The following is a 26,673-nucleotide window of genomic DNA, read 5'->3' on the forward strand; positions in this document are numbered from 1 at the left end:
ATGCTCTTGCGTTTACACTAGGCGTGCTCTTGGGTTTATACTTGGCGTGTCGTCACTCGGTCCAAGTCCACGCCACCGCTGCTGTTTACATCTCCTGGCCCGAAAATATAACAGCCCACAGGGTAGCTCTCAAGTGTGGTAGGTACACGATTGGGCTCACTACAAGCTTTGCTCAATTCCCTGTCAAGTTCAATCCGGCCAAGGACGGCATACTGCCTGCTTCTTCTTTTTGTATATAAATATATAGATGTGCCAGGTTGATGTGGAGAGAAGCAAATAGATGGGCGCTCTCGCACACTGAAGACAACACACTCGCACAAACACCACGCACGCCTTGCCGTTGCTTGATCGAAATGGTGAAAGCAAGTATGAAGCCTTATGTTATCGCCATCATCGTCCAACTGATTTTCACTGGCATGTTTGTGATATCCAAAGCTGCTTTCAACCACGGGATGAACACCTACATCTTCATCTTCTATCGCCAGGCAGTTGGATCCCTCATCTTGCTGCCTACAGCTCTTTTACAAAGGTATGTAATAACCCATCTCTCTCTCTATCTATCTATCTATCTCTATATATATATATATATATAAAAAAATTAAATAGGGCTTCATGGTGCCTGGGCACTAAGTTTCAAACTAAGGATATACCTAATTAAATTGAGTATGATTTTTTTAAAATGTTTAGATATGAACATTAACTTATCTACTAACTAGTTCAAACAAGTTTGAATTGAATTTGAACATATTTTTGTTAGATTTTGATTCTAGATATATAGCATCCAAACATATAATTAGTTAGTTATGTAGTAATGGAATGTGAAACAAAGCTCAATTTGAGCTGTTTTGTTGCTAGATATAGGTATGAATCAAATTCTTATGTCTACGTATATACTCACAATTTGAATATATATACACACACAAAGACTATTCTATCCTCCACTCCTCCCCATCCCCACCGCGCCTCCCTCCCTCCCTCCACCCTTCTCTCGCTCCCTCCCTCCCGATCTCTCTCTTTTTTATTTCATTTTTTTCTTTTTTTTCCTGCCCGAAATATTTTTTTCTCTTTTCTAGGAAAATAAAAAATAAATTGCCAAATTCAAGACTTGAACCCATAACCTTATAGTTCAAAGCACATTCTTCTAACCAATTCATCTAATAATGCTATTTGTTTCAAGAATTTTATGAGAAAGTAATATGATTATCAATTCTAATATCTTTCACTATCGAAACTCATAACATGTTACTATGCTCTAGCAGTAACATTGTTGTAAAAGTACAGTAACACGTGAAGTTACTGTATAACACATAGGACGTTACTGCATTTCTGGTAATAATGTCATAGTAAAATTGTAGTAGACCAGGAATCAAAACAAAAATATATAGGTTAAAACCTCACATGCTAACCATATACTAGTTACTACACAAGTAGAAATGTTACCACATAATAGGTGCATGTTACCACTTCCAAGTAGCTATGTTATTGCACGATAATTATAGTTTTACTATGTCATTTTTACGAGATGAAGATCGAATAGGTGGGCTATAGGTGAAGTCTGTAGGTGGCTTTGAGCGAGGTCTGATTGATGTAGGAGTGTTTTGTACAATTTTATACATTTGATAAGACCATGTCTGCATGTATATACGCATGTTACTGCAAATTACATACTATGTTACTGCATATGGAGTGTTAAAGTTCAAAATACCAATATTTGAAAAGCAATATCTCACAAGTTATGTATTATTTTTCAAAATCGTTTTCACAATGATGCTATAGTGTTACTGCATGTGGAGGTTTAAACTTCAAAATGCATCTACGTACTCCCCTCCTCAAGAAACCGTTCATCCTTCCTCTTTTCAAGAAAACCGGTCTCCTCCCTTCAATATAGTGTTACTGTATACATGTGTATGACGTTACTGCACTTTTGACAGTAATATTGTGGTGAATTGCAGTAAATCAGGATTTTGAAACAAAAATATATGGGTTCAAAATCTCAAATGCTAACTATATACTTGTTACTGCACAAAAGTAAAAGTGTTACTGCACGGAAGATACACGTTACCACCTGACAGTTATACATTACCATATGTTTATGCAGTAACACTATCTAAGAACTGCAGTAAAACACTTTGTTACTTTAGAATATATAGAACGTTACTGCACCTTTGGCAGTAACATTATGGTGACATTGTAGTAAACCATGAATCAAAAGAAAAATATGGGTTAAAAGTCTCACATGCTAAATATACTTGTTACCGCACAAAGTGGAAGTGTTACTACATGGCAGATACACGTTACCGCATGTTTATGCAGTAACACTACTCAAAAATTGCAGTAAGACGCATTGTTACTACAAAACTTATGGCCTTTAATGCACACTTACAGTAACGTCGCGATGGGATTGTAGTAACGCATAACAGATAGTAGTGACGAGTAGTAATGCTATAGTATTACTACTTGTGGAGAGTCAAGATCCAAAAAACTCAAGCTTCGAATAACAATATCTCTTATGTGATGTATGACTTTTTTTAAACCTTTTGCACCATGATGTTAGAAAAAAAGTGCTTATCAAAAGTAGATCCGTCATGACTATATTTCATCTAAATTTGAATGTTGTTACTATACGTAAGACACAACGTTACTGCACGATGGCTGTCGCGTTACTGCACCATTCCGCGAGACGAGAGCTGAGAAGAGGTGGGTTGTAGGGGGAGTTGGTAGGCGGTTTGATCGGACTTTGACCGACGTGGGGGTGCTTTGACCAACCTTTGACTGAGGTGGGAGGTGGGTTTGGCCCTTGGGAGGGGTGGGGGTATAGAATAGCTATTCTATACCCCAGGTGTAGAATAGTTTATATATATATATATATATATATATATATTTGTTTGGTGCTCCATGGTGTCCTATATATATATGTCCAAATTAAACGAGCTTAAACAAGTATGTACCCGATTTATAGAAAATTAAATCGGTATATACTCCGAAATTTTCTGGGTACATACCCCGTAATTTTTGGATATATACTTTACACTCTAAGATATCCCAATTTAGCTGGACTGAAATTTTTGAACACAACAAGTTTAGGTACGTGCACATTGGAAAGAAAGAGAGTTAATGATAGCATTCAACCTACCATAATTAGCCCACAGCATGTGGCAACTTTTATTCCATGCATAACTCATTCCATATCCTAATAATTAACGGGTGTACCCGTTAAGATCAACACCCAAGCCAATAAAATTAATATGGATTACATCCAACGGTGAGAGAGTTTGGAGCCCATACACCATGGTGCCCCATTTGGCCAAAATTCACTCAAATGTTTCAAAATTTTCAAATTATGAGAATATACCTAGTTATAAGAATTTATTTCATACCTATACTAGCAACAAAACAACTCGAATTTAACTTTATTTTACAATTCATTATTACATATCTAACTAATTATATGTTTGGATGCTATATACCTAGAATCAAAAATCTAACAAAAAAAACATGTTTAAATTTAGTTCAAACTTGTTTTGAGCTAGTTATTAAAGTAGTTAATGTCAATACTTAAACATTTTTAAACAATTTCATACTTATTTGAATTAGGTATATACTCAATTTTCAAACATGGTGCCCAGGCACCATGGAGCACCATGGTTTTTTAAATGTTTAGGTATTAACATTAACTACTTTTACTAACTAGTTCAAAGCAAGTTTGAACTGAATTTGAACTTGTTTTTGTTAGATTTTGATTCTAGGTATATAGCATCCAAACATATAATTAGTTAGGTATGTAATCATGGATTGTGAAATAAAGTTAAATTTGAGTTGTTTTGTTGATAGGTATAGGTATGAATCGAATTCTTATAACTAGGTATATACTCACAATTCGAAAATTTTGAAAAATTTGAGCGAATTTGTGTATTTGATACCATGGTGCTCGGGCACCATGCTATGAAGGACACCCATATGGGGTACCATGGTGCCCGGACAGCAGCAGCGGTAACAGAACCACGTAATGTATTTCCTCTAAGGACATATAATTTTGCAGAATTCAGATCACCTATCATATAAACGAGAGAACCTTTTGATACTTTTAAAATTCCACCTGAACCGGAGTATTTGTATCCTTTTGCATCAAGTGTGTTAAGAGGGATGAGATTTCTAGCCATCCTTGGTATGTGTCTCACATCTTTCAGCGTGCGTGTCATGCCATCATGCGTCTTGATCTGAACGAAGCCAATGCCCACGATTTCACGCGGGTTATCATCTCCCATACGCAAGACATCTCCATTCTGCGCAGACTTGTAAAAACTGAACCTATCTCTGTTAATGCAGATATGAAACGAACATGCGATATCAAACATCCATTCATCATGACCAACAACACAACCAGCAAAAACAACAAGACAGTCTCCTGAATCAGAGTTTTCAACACCCGAGATGACAAAGGCCTTACCATCGGATTTCCTTTTATCCTTATTCTGCAGCTTTCAACAATCTTTAATGAAGTGATTTTTCTTCTTGCAGTACTTACAAAACTTCTTGCCTCTGGACTTCGAACGGCCTCTACCGTTCTAGCTCTTGTCACGACCGTTGCTACCGTTGTAGGTTCCCTGCTCAAATCTGTCTCTGACCTGCAATGTTTCGCCCTTGGAGGACGACATATCAGACTGAACCATACCTCTCATCTTCTCCCTGTTCTGGAGTACCTCATACACTTCCGAAAGGGTTAGTTCATCATGACTTAATAGTATGGTGTCAAGGAAATTTGCATACGAACTAGGCAGTGAGCACAATAGTAGAAGACCTAAATCTTCATCATCAAACTGTACCTCTATCGATAGTAGGTCGGCAACGATCTCCTTGAAGACCGATATGTGATTCAACACTGAACCGGTCTCCTGCAACTTGTGCGAGAAGAACTTCATCTACATATGCATCTTACTGGTTGGATCCTTAGACATGCAGATCGATTCCAGTTTGAGCCAAATTTCTAGAGCAGTTCGTTCCTGCAACACTTGTTGCAAAATATCAATAGATAGATGAAGTTGAATCAGGGATAGAGCCTTACGATCCTTCCGCTTCTCCACAGTGGTCCATTCATCCTTCTTCTTCTTCCCGAATCTTAACTTGCCACAGCGAGTTCACATCTTAACTTGCCACAATGAGAATCTTGTCTTGTAGTCTAGCAGCGGTAGATTATACTTCATCGATGCCATCGCAAAACCCTAATATGAAAACAAGCTCTAATACCACTTGTTAAGAAACGATAGGCAAATAAACGATAAAGAACAATAGATTAATCACAGAAGACACGAGATTTAACGTGGAAAACCATCCCAAAGCAGGAGGGAAAAAACCACGGGCTCCAGCCAGCAAATATCTTCACTATATTAGGTGAGGTTACAACACCGAACGGCGGCATACAAGAAATATATATGAAGGTGAAACCCTAAAAGGATAATGCTTCACTCTGGCCCAAGCCTTCGGCGACGGGCCTCCGCTTCGCTCAATCCAAAGTTGTCCTTTACACTTGTGCAATTGAATTTGGGTCACAACTCAACAAACTACACCTTAAGACAAATTCCTTCCTGTAGCATAAATCAAATCTTCACCCTGAACACAACAAAGAAAAACACTTTCGGCGCCAAATAACCTCTTGGGCTAAACCACTATACTAACTAAGCTTGAGCAAAGCTCAAACTTAGCTACAGGAACTAGCTTTTGTCATCATTGTCGACAAGTGATACTCGTCGACTGGATGAGTTGAGTATTGGGGTACGTTGAAACGAGGGTCTATGTAGTACAACATCAAGCAGACAAAAGACAAGGATTATACTGGTTCAGGCCCCTTGTCAGGTAATAGCCCTAGTCCAGTTTATATGGGATTGATGATGAGAACAGATTACAAAGAGAGTAGTTTATATGGGATTGATGATGAGAACAGATTACAAAGAGAGTAGACGAAACAGATGATACCGATGCGATCGTAGTCGATGAGTTCAACGAGATCTCCCGGCGACTTAGCTCCGCGTACTCTGGCTTCGTAGACTATGGTGGGGTGTGTTGGCGATGAAATTCGGTGCGTTGTGCCCCTCCCTAGGTGATACCGACATGCCTACGATGTCCAAAATATTCTGCCCAATCTTTCACGGTACAAAATTTCAGCAATAAAATAATGCGATCTCCGAACTCAACAGCAGCAACGAGTACACTATAAAGATCGCCGTAATTCTACCGAACAGTAGTTAGCGAAACACAGCAGAAATTCCCTCTCGATGGAGATGACAGAAATCAAATACGAGCTGTAGCAAAATTATTGACAGATAGAGGGGATCAGCTTACAATAGATGATGCAATCCAAACCCTAGATAAATCTTACACCCGCGGCCACAACGAACCACGATCAGAAGAGAGGGAACTCTGAGAATTCCAAGCGACGCACCCAAACTGTAGCAGCTTGATTACGCACTTCACACAGATCAACAAGAATCCGGAAGATAATCTTCAAGACGAAGAACCTGATGAGATCTCCCACTAGGGTTTCACGAGCGGCGGCTCGGCGAGGACTAACTCCATAAATAAAATCTCATCTAATCTGTTACAGGGACAACTAGCGTCCGGCTATATGGCTCGCAGTAACCATCGACTCTAGGACTCAGGCACAAAGAGTCCAACGCACACACACATGAAGCAAACTAAATTTCACATGCTAGCTAGTTACGATTTCCCCCAGTAGGAAATATTAAAATAATGTGGCTACATTGCTAATCACCTTGCTAATCAAGTAACCAAATAAAGTTCACGTATTCAGATTGAGTGGCTCTTTATTTCCACGTGCATGGTCTCCATATTGACATATTTCCTTGGCTGTTCTTTTCTTCCCTTTTCCAAGCAATAAAGCACCTCTAAAAAATATATTTGATGATAGGCCAGTGCTAGTAAATTTCTCCAGATTTTTGACATATTTCTCATCAAAATAAATAGCTCCAAATTGAAGACCATATGGTATTAGAAAATTACTAGCTACAATATTTGAATTATCGCTGGTCATGTCTCCATGAACATCTCGATGATTCATGGGCACATCATCCTCCCTTCCTTGAAACAAAGCCGTCCTCGGCTTTGACTTATATTTAACATTTTCTACCTTGGCCTGACTCTCTGGTGCAACATTAGAAGCTTTGATTGTAGTCTCGGATGGCATAGTAAAATCATATTTAATGGTGCAAGTGGAAACATAAGAAGAATTGCCATCAAAATTCCCTTAAGTACCAATAACCTCATATTTAGTTCCAGAAATAGCTGATGTCACTATTGGAATGTTACTAGTGATATCACCAGTAATTATCGGAAACTCAGTGACACTAGTAGTAATCATTGGAGTATGAACTGTCACACCACAAGAAACATCTTCAGAAGCGCGAGCAATTGCTTTCTCGCCGGAGCTTTCATAAGCAATAATTTTAGAACTTACAGTCACATCATTCTCTCCCTCTTTCGTCCTCAGCTTTGAGGTAACAGCAGTAGCTTTTTTCTTCACTTTCAAAGTAGCAAACACCGCAGCCTTAATAGCAGTATCTGGCATCGGTTTGAGCACATGATGTATGCCCTTGTGCATAAAAGAAAAATTATTGGAACGACCACCGTGAGTAGCATCAAGATCAAACTGCCATGGTCTACCCAACAATTATTGACAAGCACTCATTGGTGCAATATCACAGTCCACTATATCAACATATTTTCCAATGGAGAATTTAACTCTCGCCTTATGAGTAATTTTGAGTGTACCACTTTAATTCATCCACTGGACATAATGCGGCATAGGAAGCCTCCGCGTAGACAAAGACAAAGCATGCACAAGATCTAAACTAATACCATTTGTGAAACTACCACCATCAAAAATTAGTTTGCATATATTATCTTGAATTTTGACGCAGTCTGAAATATACTAGATAAACCATTTGAAGCATAATTAGTATCATCAATTTTATGGTCAGACTGAATATCACATGAAGAATCACTAACATGCAGCCCCGATGTAGAAGAAAGATTACCACTCCCATGCATAACTGTCTGGTCAGGCACTGCACCCTTTAGCAATAACTGAGAATGTTCTTCTCGGAATTCTTTAGAACTATCAATTGGCTTGGTAGCTAGAGATTGTAGGACAGCAGCAGCAACAACCTTTTCCAGTGAATCAAGTGAATAAACAAATTTTCGTCGCAACACAAACGTCATATCTTCCCATGTCCGACAAGGATCATCCACATGAAGCCACCACAGCAAAACATCTTTATCAAATGTCTCTCTGCATAATACATCTTTACAACTGATTGAAAACCATGACCCTCAAAAAAATTCTCAATCGCATCTTGGCAATCAAAATACTCACGAGGACAAGTTTCTAGAGATAGCTTTGGCATAAATTTCATTTTCTCGAGCAAAGAAAATTGATCCATCGTAACAAAGAAACCAAAAGAAATATCGAGCTGTACCATGAGAAACCCAGAATCTGATACCACCTGATGAGGGATGTTAGGTCCCGATCTTCCGATAGGTATTGATAAGCATTCGATTTGTCTGGTTATCAACCGTGTTGAAATCCGGTTGACCTCGCCGAAGGCTAATCCCTGCATGTGAAGAATCGAAGAACACAAGCAAAAACAAGATAGATTGTAACACAATTGCATATGAATGATTAAGCACTCGAATTTGGGGTTCCACAAACCGATCTAGTGCTGAAACTGTTCTTGACAGATTAATCTAAGAAAAACCCAACTCGAAACAATGACAGCTACTGACTAAGTATCATTAGGGACGTCCTAGAGTTGCCCTAGGGCGCACACCCCATTGGGCTAAGCCCACGACACTATTACAAGGCCCAAAGCACAAATCACAGTTGGACTGGATGAGATACGTGGTTTGTTTTGCATATTCCCGGCAGCTCCATAATCTTTCCAAAACAATATGAAAGTAGACTCCATAATCTTTCCAACAAGTACTCATGGGCCCCAAAATTTCTTCTAGATCACCGACTAGGTCTGTTTGAAGTTAATGCTGTCAGGAGGCTCGAATCCGAATCCAAAACGTGTAAAACTTGATCTCTTATCTTCTATGGACCAAAAGTGTCGTGATGATATGAAAGAAGACTTGGAGAAGGTCTTGGTTTGGTGCCCAATCAACTTCTTCAATCATCCATGCATTTCTTACGCTCGGTCTCTTTTCTTTCGCTCAAGCAAGTACGCGTGCAAACAAAAACACATAAAACTAATTTAGCAACGTTTGTTCAAATATATAACAAGTAAATTTAATGTAGAACATATACTCGTTTGGTTGATTAATACATAAGGTAGTCATGGTTATATCCGACTTAGTTGTATCCTCATCACTAGGGGTCCCTTTCTATACCGTGGATCATCTTGACCCCCAAGTAAGGCCTAAGGATATTTGATCTGCTACGATATAAGAGAAACTCTATACCTTCCGAGTAGGACTTTAGAAATCGCTTGACCCGTAGAGATATTTTTCGTAATTTGGAACAAATTCCAAACGGTATACATGGAAACAAACTATGTACGTGAAGGTATACCTTATCGGTGCATTCCATCAGTCGTAGGGTAGGAGGTATGCCTTATCCGTAACCCTGACAGTAGCCCCCGACTTCAACTTAAATGAATTCACGTTGTCGCCCGCGACTTCTCCTACTAGCGGCTTGTCGTACTTGCTTGGTCGATCTCGATGTAGAACAGTAGAGACAAGAAGTTATCGACAACGCTAGAGGGAGTCCAACGGTTCGAATATGAATTTAAACTGTAGAGTCTGAACAACCGCCGCCAACGGGCCTCAGAAATTTTTGGCGGCAATCTCTCTCCTTCCTTGGAATATGAACCATCAGGTAGTGTGCTTATTTAAAGGGATTTTGGGATCCATTTCGAGTCTGTTTGCCGAAAAATCCTCCAGCCCTCCAGCAGTCTCGAAACCTTTCGCCTCTCCCAAAAAGAGCCCTAATCTTCGTCCGCATGGTAGTGGTAGAGGACTTCGTCCACTGTGGTTTTTTGCCACCGCCTTTGGAATTTCTTCTAGTGATCTTAAACTTCTGCGGTCTTTCCCTTTTGCACCTCAACCCCAATTCCATTGCTTTCCTGAGCATATTTGCTCATCTCTATGAGGCCTACATTGGGGGAGTGCCTTTCCTAGACCTTTTTTGTTTCTTTTATGAACTCCGGTGGATGGAAGCCAGCAGGATTTCGGGATGTTGTGGATTCCGCCTGCGTGATGGCATGAAAGCGATATATATCTCTTCAATGCCACACATCCCAGACCAAATGGTGATCGAAGTGGTTCTACCTCGATCTTGAAGAACTCGACCTGGTACTTTTTGTGCCTGAGGACCACCCCATTCGCCAAGACTGCTGGACCTCTAGACCTCCTCTGACTCCCTCCCTTGAGGCCTTCGCGAACATTATCAAAGGTTTGCGTGAACAGGGGCTGACCGGGTATGATGTCGCTCGAGACTTCATCACCCGACGCATCCAACCACTGCAAGCCCACGCTCACCCCGCGCTCGATTTCGAGGGATCTCTTGATGTGATGTGGATCTCGTCACGGGGTACTCTTTCTCGTGTCGTCGTCTCTTTCTCGATTTTGACAACGATCTTGTTCTCGTGATTTGATTTGTTTTCGCATGTCCTCTTGTGTTTCAGTTCTTCCCGCCGATGTCGTGATGCAACGGGTCAAAGACATCCTCATCAGCCCTGCCTTAGCGGCTGACAAGCTGCCGACATCTCTCTGTGACAAGCCGACGGATGACAAGGCTGCTGCCATCAATGTGAGTGAAAAACAAATGCCTTTCGCATCATCATCCGATGAGGAATCAAAGTGACCTCAACTCCTGCAGGTTCTGCCACTGACAGACGTCATCGGCCCTATTGTCGATCATCAGGCCTCCGCCTTCCTCAAGGAGAAGGCTACGGTGGAGGTTGTTGTTGTTTCCTCCAGCCCTGCTGCTGCAGGAGGCAGCGCGATTAAGAGGAAGCCCTAGGCCCGAATGAGTGGCAATGCAGGGTCTCGGCAGAAGTCCAGCGGCTCCGAGATAAGGCTCAGCGTTCTCATCTTGCTGGTTTTTGCGAGGTAATGGAATGAGTTTGTAATTTACTCTCTTACTCAGGACACGAGCGGTCTCCCTCCTCCTCCGAAGAGGAGAGTACTGAAGAGGGCCACCGACAAGTAAGTGAAATCCTCGATCCCTTCTGTTGTCATGTCTCAGGTTTACTGAGGGTGTTTCTTGATGTCGGCAAGAAAGCATCAGTGATCTCTGCCCAGAGCGGTGACGAGGTGGCGACTAGTCTCGAGAACACTTCTTGGGAGGTGGCAGCCCAGATGGACCGCGTGGCCGCCCGTGCGACAGCGTCGGATGGGAGGGTGCCTCAGCTAGAGAGCGAACTCGAAGTTGCCCACGACGACCTTCAGAAGATGAAGGGAATCGTGGCCGGCAATGAGATGCAGCGCTAGGGCCTGGAGAAGAAGATGAACGACATGCGGGAGCACATCCACTCCATCCGCGACTCGCACCGCAAGAGCTTCACCAGCCTGCACCAGCTGGCCCTGGCGTGCGGCATGACGTCTTTCATCCCGTCCCAGCATGCTACCAAGGTCATGTTCTCGCTTGCGTGAGGCTTGCTCTCCCTAATGTCGATCTCAAAGAGATCGTGTCAAAGGGGGCGGCGGATGCCACTCGCGAGGACGTGATGTCTGAGGTGAAAGATCTCGGGGAGAGCGTCCTCCCCTTTTATGAGGAGTAATCTTTTTCTTGTATCATGCTCCTTTTGTACAAACGCTTTTCTCCTGTCCTCGGTGGAAAACCTCCCTTCTCCTTATGCCTTTAACTTGTTAATTCGTAGCGTGTTTTCATTTTCGTAGATGTGTTGATTCCGAGGATGTCTAGCAAGGTGGATGTCCTAATGTCGTGATGACTGACCAACTTTTACTAGTCGGGATGCCTGCTCCCGATGTCATTAGGGACATCGTTGTGTCTGAGGATACAGGCGCGGTCCCTGGCCCGTCGGGTCTCGGCGTAGTCCCGCTCCTCCGAGAGATCTCAGGTGGGATATCTTAGGATATTTGCTCTTGAGTTTTTTATCCTCTTTAAGAGGCGAATTCCTCTGAACCCTTGCCCTTCGTAGATCTCAAGGACACAATCGCCAAACGAGATCGGTAGGTTCTCTATTGGAGGATGAAGTTTGAGGTGGCAGAGCTCGAGCGATCCGTCGTGGTCGTGAAAAAGGACCAGGCTGTCGAAACGCTCCGAGGGCGCGAGGTCTGGTTGAACACGTACTTGAAGAGGTGCTACAGTGCTATGACAGAGATTTGTCGCCAGCTCAAGATTGAACGCGCAGACCCCGAGGAGACGACTGCCGGCTGCTTATCTTGGATGAGGGGTGCGTGTGCCCAGCTGGAGGGTGTCGGGCAGCGGATCGTTAATTGCCTAAAGGAGGAGTGTCGTCGTGCTAGTCGCTACGCCGGGGCCACGTCCTCGCCTGCATCCGAGATCATTGTCCGCCGATGAACGTCGAGTTCCTGTGTGGGGGTTTCAGTCATTTTCGGTTGTCGGCGAGCGAAGTTGATCACCTGGCGTGTTCCCTCGCTACCTGGCGTGTTCCCTCACTCCTCTAGCCGAAAAGGTCTTCTCGTCAATGAATTAGCAATGGCCATTATGGTAGACTTCCCTTCTTGTAGGAAAATGTCTAGGGAAGAATTTGTAATATATATGAATGTTTCTATTAAGAATTTGTAATCGGAACTTAAATCTATTTGCTAAATATTTAAGCAGGATGTGTTAAGTACCACTCATTATACAGGCCGTGTTTTGGCTGTTATTGAGTAGGATACTCTCCTTAGCTCCCAACATTGTCGTGAGAGAAAACCCATTCTCCGAGGAGGAGGCTCAATGACTCGAAACTAGCCCCCAGCCGTGAAGTTGGAAAAATCAATTTCCGTTTACACGGCATAGTTAATGCGCCACCGTTGAGCACTCTTACGTGACCCGGTTTTACATGGTCGTTTGGCTCTTAGAATCCGATAAGACCTTATCTGCTCTAGGCGTCCCTAGCTGAAATTCCCGTAGGTCTCTCGGAGGCTTGTCGGAATCTCCTTTCACGATTAGTCGCTTGGCACCAAGTGCAGCGGCTGCTCTTATCCCCGCGAGTAGACCTTCGTACTCGGCCTTGTTGTTTGTTGCCCAGAAGTTGAGGTGAATTGCATGCTTGAACTGGTCCAGATGAACCCGGCTCCTGCTCCTTGGCTGTTGAGCGCACTGTCGAATGCCATAGTCCAAGTTTTGTTATCTGTTTGACCGTTTGGTCTATCCTCTGGGATAATCCAGTCGACTACAAAATCGGCCAAGACTTGTGACTTAATGGTTGTCCTGTGTACAAAGTGGACATCAAACTGGCTTAGCTCGACTACCCATTTAGCGATCCGGCCAACAATGTCTTTATTCTGACGACTTCTCCCAAAGGGAAGGAAGAGACGACAATGAATTTGTGGTCTTGGAAGTAGTGGCATAGCTTTCTTGATATCATGATCACAGCGTAAAGCAGTTTTTCTATTTGTGGGTATGTAGTTTTTGCGTTGTGGAGGGCCTTGCTGACGTAGTACACCGGGTATTGTACTCTTTCCCTCTCTACGACGATAACCGTACTCACAAAATAAGGCGTGGCAGCGATATACATGAATAATTCTTCATTAATTTGTGGGGCAATGAATACAGAGGGGTTTGACAAGTAGCGTTTGAGCACGATGAACGCGTTCTCGACCTCTTGGGTCCACTCGAATTTGTCCTGCTTCTTGAGCAGGGCGAAGAAAGCTTGTCCTCATTCTCCTATCCTTGCGACGAAGTGGCTTAACCAAGCCATGCATCCTGTCAACCGCTGGACCTCATTGAGGCTTGTGGGCGACTTCATGTTCTCGATTGCCCTGATCTTCTCGGGATTGGCTTCAATTCTCGTCCTGAGACTAGGAAGCCGAGAAGCTTCCCTGACGGTACTCCGAACGTGCACTTCTCCGAGTTGAGTTTCATTTGATATCTTCGGAGGTTGTCGAACATTTCCCTTAGGTCGTCGATCAATGAATCGCCCGTCTTGGTTTTGACGACGATGTCGTCCACGTAAGCTTCGACATTTCGTTCGAGCTGGTCGCTAAGTGCTCCTTGGATCCTGCGCTGATACGTGTTGCCTATGCTTATTAATCGAAATGGCATTTTGGTATAGCAGAATACACCAAAGGGTGTGATGAACGCTGTTTTCTCCTCGTCCTCCTTTGCCATGCTGATTTGGTGGTAGCCGGAGTAAGCGTCAAGGAAACTTAACAACTCACAACCGGCTGTTGAGTCCACCAGTTGGTCTATTCGAGGGAGAGGGAAATGGTACTTGGGGCATGCCTAGTTGAGATCGGTGTAGTCGACACACATCCTCCACTTCCCGTTGGCTTTGCGTACCATTACTGGATTAGCGAGCCACTCTGGATGGTGGACTTCTCTGATAAAGCTAGCTTTGAGAAGCTTTTCGAGTTCTTCTCATATGGCCTGTTTTCGATTGGGTGTGAATCCCCGTAGTTTTTGCTTAACTGGCTTGGCGTCGGGTCGCACTATCAGTTTGTGCTCAATCACATCCCTTGGAACTCCCGGCATGTCTGACGGTTGCCAAGCGAACACATCTGCCAGACAACGGGATGATCTTGATGGCGCCGACTGGCAGACATGTTCGCGGAGGAAGGTGATGAGCGCGAGTTCCTATTTATCATCCAGTGTAGCCCCTATCCTGAGTGTCTTGTCAGGGTTGGAGCTAGACAACAGGATGATCTTGATGGCGCCGTCTAGTTTTGGCGTCTTGTTGGGATTTCTCACTTTCCTGGGATGCTGAGTTGTGGCAGACGGGTTGCGAGTATGCTCGACCATGTCGAGGCTCCGCTTGTCGCATTGTACCGCCAACTTAGTGTTTCCCTGGATAGTGATTGTCCCTTTTGGTCCTGGCATTTTGAGTACCTAGTAAGCGCAGTGGGACGCTGCCATAAACTTCGCGACAGTAGTTCTCCCAATGATGGCGTTGTACACAGTATCGAACTCTGCGAATCAAAGGTGATCTACTCTGTTCGGAAGTTATTGGCTTGTCCGATGGTGACGGGTAACGTGATTTTACGCAACAATTTACACGATGACTCTGGGTGATTCCATGGAAGGGCTGATCTATGGGCGTCAGCTCGCTTCGTGGTATCCCCATAACGTCCAAAGTACTGGCGAAGAGTAAGTTGATTGAACTCCCGCCGTTAATGTGAACCCGTGCCACCTTGATATTCCGAATAGTGGGTTTGACCACGATCGGATATCTACCTGTTGTGGTTGCGATCTTGGGGTGGTCTGCCTCTGAGAACTCTATCTTATGCTAAGACCATTTCATCTTGGCAGTGGCCGCCTGCGATGTAGAGCAGACTTCGCGTTCTACCTTCTTGTACCCCCTCTTTGAGGTGTACGATGTAGAGCCGCCAAAGATGTGAGAGACATGGAGGTCGTACTCTGGGAAAGCGGAGTCAGAGTCAAGAGTGGCGGCTTCCTCAGCCGTTTCGACGACACGAACTTGTTTCCCTCTCTCGATCGCTAGTTGTCTCGCGAGCTCCTTTCTGAAGACGTAACAATCTTCCATGGCGTGATTGTTAGTCTTGTGTATTGGGCACTATTGCTTGCGTGAGTCATCATTTTGGGGGATTGGGCGCCTAGGTGGGTCCGTTTGTTCAGTAGTGAGGACCTCTCCCGAAGATTTGCACTTCCCACTTTTGCGACTTTTCTTTTTGATAGCCTCTGGTGCATCTCTGTTGGTTGATTTCTTTTCCTTGCTCGCCTTGCTCTTTCCCTCCTTTCGCCTTAAAGCATCATCTGCATGGGCACATCCATTGATAATTTCGAACAACTTCCGAGCATATGTGATTTGTCGTGTCACCAACTCCTGGGTGGTGTATCGATCTCGGACGCCTGACTTGAATACAAGGATAACAGAAGCATCGGTGATCTCGGGGATCATATTCCTGCACTCATTGAAGCGCTGAATATAGTCCCTCAATGATTCCCCTGGGTTCTGAATTAGAGCATGTAGGTCGTCCTCAATTGCGTGGCGCTTGTAAGTTCCAAGGAAGTTAGCGACGAACTACTGCCACAAGTCTTCCCCTGAGGAGATTGAGTGGTACGGGAGGTGGACTAGCGACGAGCGAGCAGATCCTTTCAATGCAGCTGGTAAATAATTTGGCAGTGTGTTGTCGTCTACACCAGCAGCGTAGAGAATTGTGGAGTAGACTTACAGGAATTCTTCTGGGTATGTAATTCCATCATATTTCTCGATTGCTCCTGGTCGAAACTTCTTGGGCCATCGCACATTTCAGAGTGAGGGTGTGAATGCTCTCATCTACCTCCTGGGACGGAAGGCGGCCCGTGGTTATGACGTCACCGGGGAGGTCTATCTGATGAGGAGGATGACGAGGATGAGGATGAGGGCTCACTTGGTTCAGGAGCCAGGCTTCTCGAATGATGATTGCGTCCTCGATCTCGACTAGGTGCGGGAGATTGGGAATTGCGATCTCGTCGGTTGTTGTCGTCTCACTCCTGATCTTGGCGATTGGCCCCCTGATCCTGCTGGTTGTTGTTGGCGTAATTGCGGCGGTCGATATGGGCCCGCCAGCCTTGATCTTCGTTACGGCCACCTCCTCGATCATCGTTCCTTCCTCGTCGCGAAGGGGAGCGGTGACGATGTCGTCGATGAGTAGTGTTCTCTTCACGGTGAGAAGGGGAACGATGCTAATGACGATCATTATCGTTCCAATCCCTTCTGTCTCTCCGTCGGTTGTCTAAGTGTTTGCGGAGATCACGATTCTCGTGACGTGGTGGAGTGGGTTCTCGCGTCGCCCGAGGTGATCGATTACCGGAGGGATGTTCTCCGTTGGGATTTTGTCCCTCTGCGTTCTTGGTGGATGGCTCGCTGTTCCCTCGGTGCTGATCGCGTGGCTCATGCTCGACTGCTGCATCAGTGAATGCGGTATTGAGCTTGCTCACGGTCTCCCGCAGTCACGTCGCCCGTTGGTCGACGTCTGCGTTTGTCACCTGATCAAAAGGACTTTCCCTCAATATCGCATCTAGGTTTTGCAACTGCTGAGCAAGCATTCTCACTGCTGCGGACGCGCTTGTCTCGGCGTTATCGACCACGTTTACATCTCGTGGTGACTTCGAAGAGGATTCGTAGTCTTCCAAAAGGTGTAGCACAGATGGTTCGTTTGGATTGGTGCCGAAATATCCCACGAACCAATCTGAAGTCGGCGCTGCATCCCGCTCCTTGGCAACACACAGAGCCTTAACTCGTGGTTGTTGGACGCGATGATGCGGCGGTTTAAATGTCCGGAGGATGATCTTGCAGCTTGTGAGATCGTGAGATCTGGATTTGTGAATCGGACAATAGGTGGCTCCTGTTGGTGAAGTGTGCTGAATCCAACGTTCCCAGCAAGCGTAGAGTTCAACCTTCACATGGAGTATCACCGGGCAGTCCTCGAGAGTATGCTTGATTGTCTTATGAACAGGACACCAAGATCTCTGTTCTCCACTTGTGTGGGAGGAATCGTCGACGGGGTGTCGTTTCTCGGAGTCGTAGCCATGCCTTTCTCGTTCCCAACAATGATTGGGCCAGTCGAGATTGGCGTAACAATGTAGACCGGAAAGACAATAGATCCCACTTGAGTCCACACCAACGATGTCGAGGTAGAAGCTCCTTGATCGACGCCGGTGTTGGCACTGCTGTCGGGAAGGCTTGAAGTCATACTAGCAGAACCTTGAGCACCAAGTCCCTCTACCTGACGCGCCACTATTAACGAGTGATACTCGTGGACCGGATGAGTTGAGTATTGGGGTACGCTGGAACGAGGGTCTATGTAGTACGACATCAAGCAGACAAAAGACAAGAATTATACTGGTTTAGGCCCCTTGTCAGCTAATAGCCCTAGTCCAGCTTATATGGGATTGATGATAAGAACATATTACAAAAAGAGTAGATCAAACAAATGATACTGATGAGATCTTAGTCGATGAGTTCGACAAGATCTCCCGGCAACTTAGCTCCGCGTACTCCGTCTTCATAGACTATGGTGCGCGTACTCCGTCTTCGTAGACTATGGTGGGTGTGTTGGCAATGAAATTCAATGCCTTCCGCCCCTCCCTAGGGGTCCCTTTTATATCGTAGATCATCTTGAACCCCAAGTAAGGCCTGAGGATATTTGATCTGGCATGATATAACAGAAACTCTATCTCTTCCAAGTAGGACTTTAGAAATCGCTTGACCCATAGAGATATTTTCTGTAATTTGGAACAAATTCCAAACGGTATACATGGAAACGATCTGTGTACGTGAAGGTATACCTTATCGGTGCATTCCGTAAGTCATAGGGTAGGAGGTATGCCTTATCCATAACCCTGACAATCATATCAGCAGAATTATGATAAGTACTTAACTTGCATACCTTTAGCTTGCCTTGTGCGACTACATCGCGAACGTAATGGTACTTGATATCAATGTGATTTGTCCTCTCATGGATCATCTGATCTTTAATGAGGTATATTGCACTTTGACTGTCACAAAACATGTTAATGCAAGAATCAACTCCACAAAGCCTTCGGCGACGGTCCTCCGCTTCACTCCTCCGAAGTTGGCCTTTATACGTGTGCAATTGAATTTGGATCACAACTTAACACTATCAACCGTCCGAGTTGTAGAGATCAGAGAGCAATGCATTATAACTACCATAGCTAAAAAAAATGGAAAACCAAAAACCACACATTGAATTGCACTGTAGTACTACTTAAAGAGCTTTTCAGTCATTGAAATTGCATTGTGTACCATCCCTCTCACTAGAAGGGGACAAAAGAAGATAGGTACATTTTACCATGGGCTAAATGGACCAAGCTTTAAAATCCGCGCACGTATATGTTTGGTGCATATTGTTGGTGCATATGCACCTAGGTTCATATTATCCAACTCATATATATATTGTTTGATTAGTTGAGAAATACAGGTCTGTTTGATTATATTTGTAGGAAAAAATCACGACCTGTCATAACACTTGGGGTGCTCATAAAGCTCTTCTTCTGTGCCTTAATCGGGTATGTGCTCATCTTTGCAAACTCTAATTTATTGGTACAAAAAAATACAAAAAAAAACGATTGATTGTATAATCATGCCATGTCAAGAGTTTAATTAGTCCCTGGTTTACCTACGGAAATTGCTTTTCAGGATTACGCTTGGGGTAAATCTGTACCATGTAAGCCTCAAGTTCACCTCTGCAACGGTGGTATCTGCAGTAGACAGCTCACTCCCAGCCATCACCTTCTTCTTGGCGGTGCTTTTGAGGTTTATCATCATCAATATCATAGCCCACCACCTCTTAAATGAGACATCACTAAAGCCTATCTTCAGAATGTACCGTAAATAGATTTAAGTTAGTTGTGCAAATATTAATTATAAGATGTTTTGACTTTTCTGAACACATAAATTTTGATATACATATTTAGATATACACTATATCAACACACATAATAAAAGTACCGTATCATGAAAAACCAAACTGCCATAAAATTTGAATGGATGGAGTAGTACATATAATACCAGGATTGAGATGTTGCTTGCCAGGATGGAGTATGTGAAGCTGAGGAGCCCTTCAGGCATATCCAAGGTCACTAGTGTAGCACTCTGCCTGGCTGGAGTCTTCACCATCGCCTTCTTCACCGGCCCGTCCATAAGACCTATCAACCATCACCGTGCCTTCGCCTCTAATGCAGGCTCGAAAACAGTAGTTCCGAGGGGTGTGTGGATCAAATGGACATTCCTTATGGTGGTCGCCAACATGTGCTGGTCTTTGTGGCTCATTTTTCAGGTCCGCATGCATATTTAGTTATTCAGCAAAAAAAAATCTGAGTTGTTCTTGCATGCTTGTCTGCATCAATCCACTGCTGAAATTGCTGACGAATCGCGGTCTCTACTCCTTGTCTGTTGACTATGCATTGACTTTGTAGGCAGCAGTGCAAAAGGAATATCCAGATAAAATGGTAGTGACTGTGATTCAGTGCCTGTTCAGTACGGTGCAGTCGTTTGTCGTCGCGGTGGTCGCAGAGCGTGACTTCTCCAGATGGAAGCTAAGATACGACATCAGCTTGCTTGCCATCATATACTCGGTAAGTTCAGCACATAAAATTTTCAGTCATCCTCTTCCACTAGCGTATTCACTATTGACGTGGTCTTCGGCACACGCATCTAACTATTAGACGACTGGTGGTTTGCTTCAGGGTGTTATGGTGACGGGAGTGTCCTACTACCTGCAAACATGGTGCCTAGAGATGAGAGGCCCCATGTTCTTCGCCTCCTGGACGCCACTCTGTTTCGTGTTCACAATATTTTGCTCATCCTTCTTTCTTGGAGAGATTGTTCACCTTGGCAGGTAAATTAAATCATATATATACTCATTGTCAGCTGATCAAAGGTGCAATATTATAAAAACATGCTGAAATAAACAAACTTTCCTTTTCCGCTCTTCCTTTATTGGCAGCATCTTGGGTGGAATTTTGCTGGTCGGAAGTCTTTACACCATGCTGTGGGCTAAGAGCAAAGAAGGTAATGAGACTGATGATGTCACCGGTGACAATATTGAGAAGTCTACACAGATCTACCTCGGAGAGGAACAACATAGTACAACAGATCAGGACAAACAATCAACGTTGACAGGCTCAGCAGCTTTGCACGTCCAAGAACTATAAATGTGGAGATTATGGGTACCATATATCCACAGGATTAGGTTATCCGACTGGTTACAGAGGATAACTCATATAAATAGAATATGTATAATATAAGACTCGGGTGTTGTGTTACTTGTGTATCCAGGAATATACCAGTCTAATCGGCTGTTAATAGCGTAATTTGGCTTATGGTTAGGTCATTTTAGACAGGCCAAATTATGTAGAATAATCGGTGTAATTGTCTAGATATTTGTTTAAGAAAATCAACTCAATTTATATGTGCAGGAATATGTGATGCACCTGGAGTTGTACGAGCTGCAGCATTTGAATCAGCATGGTGATTCGTGATGCATGTGCTGCTACGACCGAGGAGTTCCTGCTGTGCATTCTGTACATGCTGGACTGATTTGGTGATGAAGCTTGATGATGCATGAATATGGTGGTGAGCTGCTGTAGTGCTTTTTGAAACATTTTCATGTATACAAAAGCTGTGGTTAACATATATACAGAAAAAAATAGTAGAAAGTGTAGGATCGAATCACAATAACTAAGCCAACCAAAGGGGGGGTGAATGGTTGATATACCCAAAAACCAAAAACTTTTAGCGGAAATAAAAGTTACCCTCGAAATCGATGGAAGTCGGTCTGACCAAGATTGATCTGCCGGTCTGACCGCTCAAATGCCGCCGGTCTGACCGATATAGATCAACCGATCCGACCGCCGAAGTCGCCTGCCGCGCCTGTTGCCACCGCCTGTCTGACCGCCTTGCTCCCGCCGGTCTGACCGCCGCCTAGCCGCCGGTCTGACCGCTGGTATATCACCAGTTAGACTGCCGAAACCCGGTGAAACACAAATCGAAGAACTCTTAAAGTAGATGACGACTTTATTGATTCTCTTTGTGTTTACAAAGTACACAAACAACACTCCTTACAAAAATTTCGACTAAACTCAAAACCCTAACTCAAAATTCAACTGAATTGCTCTCTAAAGCGATACCGGGAAGTCTCACGCTCCCCCTCTATTTATATCCGAGGTAGGCAACCTAAAGCCACGAACCAAACTCATACTAGAAGTCCTAAACACCTTAGGAAACCCTCTAGTACAAGAAACAAACTTTACATAACCAACCATACCAAATTTGGACTCCTTCCAAATTCAACTCCACATCCCATACGCACACAATACCTCCATCGTATGCCATTTGGAATCTCCATCAACCACGTGCATCAACTCTAGCCTAAGTATCCCGCATGATCTCTGACCACCACGGACGTCGTCTTATCCCCAAGCCGACTCCCGGTCCATCACCGCAAATACTCTCCCGAGGCATCAAGTCACCTACACATGAAATAAACAAATAAACCATATTCCGAGACCAGGCTATCTCCAACTTGACTCATTGTTAGCAAACAACAGTATTACATACGTATAGTATTCATCTAGACGCCATAATCATGAAACAATCACGGATATCCAAACAAACAACCCGAAACCAAAACTGACATAGCGTCGGCCGGTCAGACCGCGGGCTGCGCCGGTCTGACCGCGCGATACATGCCGGTATGACCGGCACACAATGCCCGGTCTGACCGGTCCCAACAGAAAGCAGTACCTCTAGATCACCTGTGAAATCCAATCATCTCCTAAACCACTTCGTGAATAAATTCCAAATAACAAAACCAATAATCTCCAATGCCAATTGTTCATCATAGAATAATAATATAAAACACCTTTGATTTTACAGAAAGAGAGACAGCAGCCAGAGTACATGTTTTACAGTCCAGTTTGTTTAAAAATTAACCATCTGGAGTGATATAAGGGAGAATCTTCTATGCCCTGATCTGAAGGATTTCTTTTGTGCACATTCACAGTTGGCATCTGCATAAGATCAAAAAGGAAAGGCGTAAAACTGAATGAAGAAATGTATTTGTGTAAAGGAAAATAAAATTCTATAAATGGATAAACCTAAATTTTTATTCTAATTGAGTTCAGAACATGAAACCTGGTAATGGGAATTTGATTTACAACAAAAACAGGTTCAAACACAGCATGCATATTTCTGAAATGCCTACAGTAAAAAATGTGTAAAGTACACACATCTGATCTGAGTCCACAATAAAATGCACGCAAAAAATGTGTAAACTTCTTTACGGTAACTTCGCATAGAATATTGAAGGTCACATCTGATCTGAGTCCACATTATTCATGAAGTCATGGTAAACTAATAAAAATAAAAGATTTCAGATCTCATAGTTGTAGAAAGAAACATTTCAAGAAGTCAATTGTTTCTGTACTTGCTGATGGAGAAAAGGATTGTGAATTCAGTTTGCTGCTTAATGAGTTATATCTCTTCCCTTACGTGGCACAGTACACTACACTTGTCAACATGTAACTTCAAATTGTTTGACTTGTTTAACCAGTCTTTAAACTCTAAACTCCGTACCAGTAATCTGTAATTTATGAAGTTATTGTTAGTGATATGCTCTAGAGGCAATCATAGAGATGATTGTATCACATACTATGTTTACATATTTATGTGACTTTGTTCCTTGAAATAGATAACTCATTATTGGTTAATGAATATGTGATTCTTTCATGAGACTCTTTATGTTATGTGTTGCTATTTTTAAAGGATCCCTGATCAAATATCATATGTGGAACAAACATGTTTAGATGATCTGCACATGTATTAAGTGATGATTTTGTCTCATGGATCATGGTATAGAGATACCAAATTAATAATGTGGACACATGTTGGTGAACATGTTGTTGGATAGACCCAACATGAGACACTGCAAGAGCCATATGTGTTGTGTCATCAGTGATCTCATTTAGTATTGGTGTTGAATCCGTAGACCTGAGATTATCATGGTTCCCAACATGTGTAGTAGCTTACTTAGAGACTGCTAAACGCTACTCCGTAATTAGGTTGTTATAAAAGTAGTTTTCAGGTATGCTATGAAACATGTAGTGAGATATGAATAATCAAGATGGGATTTGCCCCTCCTATGGAGAGATATCTCTATAACCCTAGCCGCCCACGGGTACTAGCACATCTGCGCGTGGCGTTCCGTCCCTATACGTGTGGATACCAGTAAAGGCGCCTATGGTTTGCGGTGTTGATCGGCGTGGGAGTACGGCAAGGAGAACGCACGAGAGGAGAAGGTCGAGCCGTCACTTCCCTCCCCGAGCAAAACCCTAGCCGCGCACGGGTGCTAGCACATCTGCGCGTGGCGTTCCGTCCCTATACGTGTGGATACCGGTAGAGGCGCCTATGGTTTGCGGTGTTGATCGGCGTGGGAGTACGGCGAGGAGAACGCACGAGAGGAGAAGGTCGAGCCGGTGCGGTCGACTACTTCCTCTACATCGACGCGCGCTACTTCGCGAGAGTTCCTTCGACTTCTCAGCGTCTTCTTCCGCTGCGCAGCACGTCGAGTAGTAATGATCTATGATCTAATACTTGCATGGTTCCTGCTTTACGTGATAGAAAATTTTGATTTATGCTATCGTAGCCTACGCGTATCCCAAGAGTGGTATCAGAGCCACCTTGCATAGTTTATGATCTAGATCAATCGGTATGTGTGTTGGTGACTTCACTGGAATGTCTAGTACTCACCAAGGCCGAGCATGGTTGTGTTCATCGGATAGTCCGATGTCCACTAGAACTGCACGCTAATGAGAAATCGAGCCAATGAGATTGACTCGGTTTCGGCATAATTTGATTACGCCGTTAAGGTTTTCACATGGCGAGTCGTAGATGAGATCTATGTACCTCGTGACCTTTTCAGGGCGCTGCCCTGAAACCCGCGGGACCGCCGTGTGTGTTGCCCCTTACATTTCGCTTGGGGTTTTATATCTATCTTACTTTATTGCTGTTATATATTTGATATGACATAGTAGGATAGATTCCCTCAGAAAAATTAAGTGTAATTTATGCTCTTCCAATAATTGCACCTATTACGGTTGTGATCATAAGTGATGGGTTTACCATAGCAAAGTGTCACTTTTTATCATGATAAAATAGGATAGATGTCGTACATCTATATGCAGAGATTATTAGTTTACTTGACAAGGTTATCAAAACAGTTTTGGACCTTGGGGCATAGGTTGGGTTGGACATGGAGATGTCACCCCAACAGCACAAGAGTCACATATGATGTGATTAGCAAGATGTTGTTTACCTATTTGATAGTTGTCTAGCTGTGATGCCAAAGCTCACTAGACACTAATAAAATGAGGATCTTGACTCACTATGTTACTAGAGGGAATTTTGTTTCACAATACATAATGGGAGTATCTTTTGTTAAATTGTTTAATGAAAGGTTAAATGTAATTAAACATGGTGCTGATTTTGCATACATATATTTCTATTGTAGATCATGGCAGCTCCTGCACCATCCAATTTTAACTTGCGGTCTATTCTTGAGAAAGAGAAGTTGACTGGAACAAACTTCATGGATTGGTATCGCAACCTGAGAATTGTTCTCATGCAAGAGCACAAAGAGTTTGTGCTTACACAGCCTTTTCTAGCTGACTTGCCCAACAATGCTCCCGCTGCTCAACGTAGGGAGCATGAAAAGCGATGCAATGATTATCTTGATATAAGCTATCTCATGCTTGCTACTATGTCCCCTGACCTTCAAAGGCAATATGAGGCATTGGATGCTCATGCGATAATCACGGCACTACGTAACATGTTTGAGGACCAAGCAAGAGCTGAGAGGTTTAATCCCTCAAAGTCCTTGTTTGCGTGCAGGCTTGCAGAAGGTAATCGAGTGAGCCCACATGTGATCAAAATGATTGGTTACACCGAGAGTCTGGATAAGCTTGGCTTTCCCCTTAGCCGAGAGTTGGCTACTGATTTGATTCTTCAGTCGCTCCCTCCCAGTTTTGAGCCGTTCATAATGAATTTCAACATGAACAACCTGAACAGGACATTGGCAGAATTGCATGGGATGCTAAAGACTGCTGAGGAAACCATTAAGAAAAACTCCAACCATGTGATGGTTACGCATAAGCGCAAGCCCAACAACAAGAAGAGTGGTCAAAAGAGAAAGCTAAACTCTGATGAGATCACGAGTACTAGCAACTCTAAGACCAAGGTTTAAAAGACAGGGCCCGCTAAGGATGCAGAGTGCTTCTTTTGCAAGGAGACAGGTCATTGGAAGAGAAACTGTAAGAAATACCTAGAGCAACTCAAGCAGAAGCAGCAGGATATAAAGAGTTCCACCTCAGGTATTAATGTTATAGAAATTAATCTTTCTACTTCCTCTACTGATTCTTGGGTATTTGATACCGGGTCAGTTGCTCACATATGCAAATCACTGCAGGGGCTGAAAAGAAGTAGGAGCTTAGCAAGAGGCCAAGTGGACATTTGCGTGGGCAATGGAGCAAGAGTTGCTGCTGTTGCGGTCGGCACTATGCCATTATCTTTACCTTCAGGATTAGTTTTGGAGTTAAATAATTGTTATTGCATTCCAGCTTTGTGTAAGAACGTTATCTCTGCTTCTTGTTTGCAAGCAGAGGGTTATGGTTTTAGATCTGTGGATAATGGTTGTTCAGTCTATTATAATGACATTTTCTAATTCCATGCACCCATGATGAATGGCTTATACCTTGTGAATCTTGATGGATGTTCAGTCTATAACATTAATGCAAAAAGGCAACGTCCTAATGATTTGAATCCCACTTTTATTTGGCATTGTCGCTTGGGTCATATAAATGAGAAACACATGGAGAAGCTTCATAGAGATGGATTTCTACACTCTTTTGACTTTGAATCATTTGAGACATGCGAATCTTGTTTACTTGGCAAAATGACAAAGGTACCTTTCACGGGTCAAAGTGAAAGGGCAAGTGAACTATTGGGA

General features: G+C 43.5%; 1 protein-coding gene across 1 annotated transcript; it reads left to right on the forward strand.

The window, feature by feature from the left end:
* Positions 1 to 293: 293 nt before the first annotated feature.
* Positions 294 to 20,824, forward strand: LOC127772178 (WAT1-related protein At5g64700-like). Its single transcript, XM_052298172.1, has 7 exons — positions 294 to 529; positions 19,112 to 19,177; positions 19,308 to 19,424; positions 19,704 to 19,947; positions 20,087 to 20,245; positions 20,357 to 20,508; positions 20,617 to 20,824. Exons 1-7 carry the CDS (start codon positions 354 to 356, stop codon positions 20,822 to 20,824), a joined length of 1,122 nt encoding a protein of 373 aa, XP_052154132.1. The 5' UTR covers positions 294 to 353.
* The last annotated feature ends 5,849 nt before the right edge of the window (positions 20,825 to 26,673 follow it).

Source organism: Oryza glaberrima, chromosome 4 (genome assembly GCF_000147395.1).
Source record: "Oryza glaberrima chromosome 4, OglaRS2, whole genome shotgun sequence".
NCBI lineage: Eukaryota > Viridiplantae > Streptophyta > Magnoliopsida > Poales > Poaceae > Oryza > Oryza glaberrima.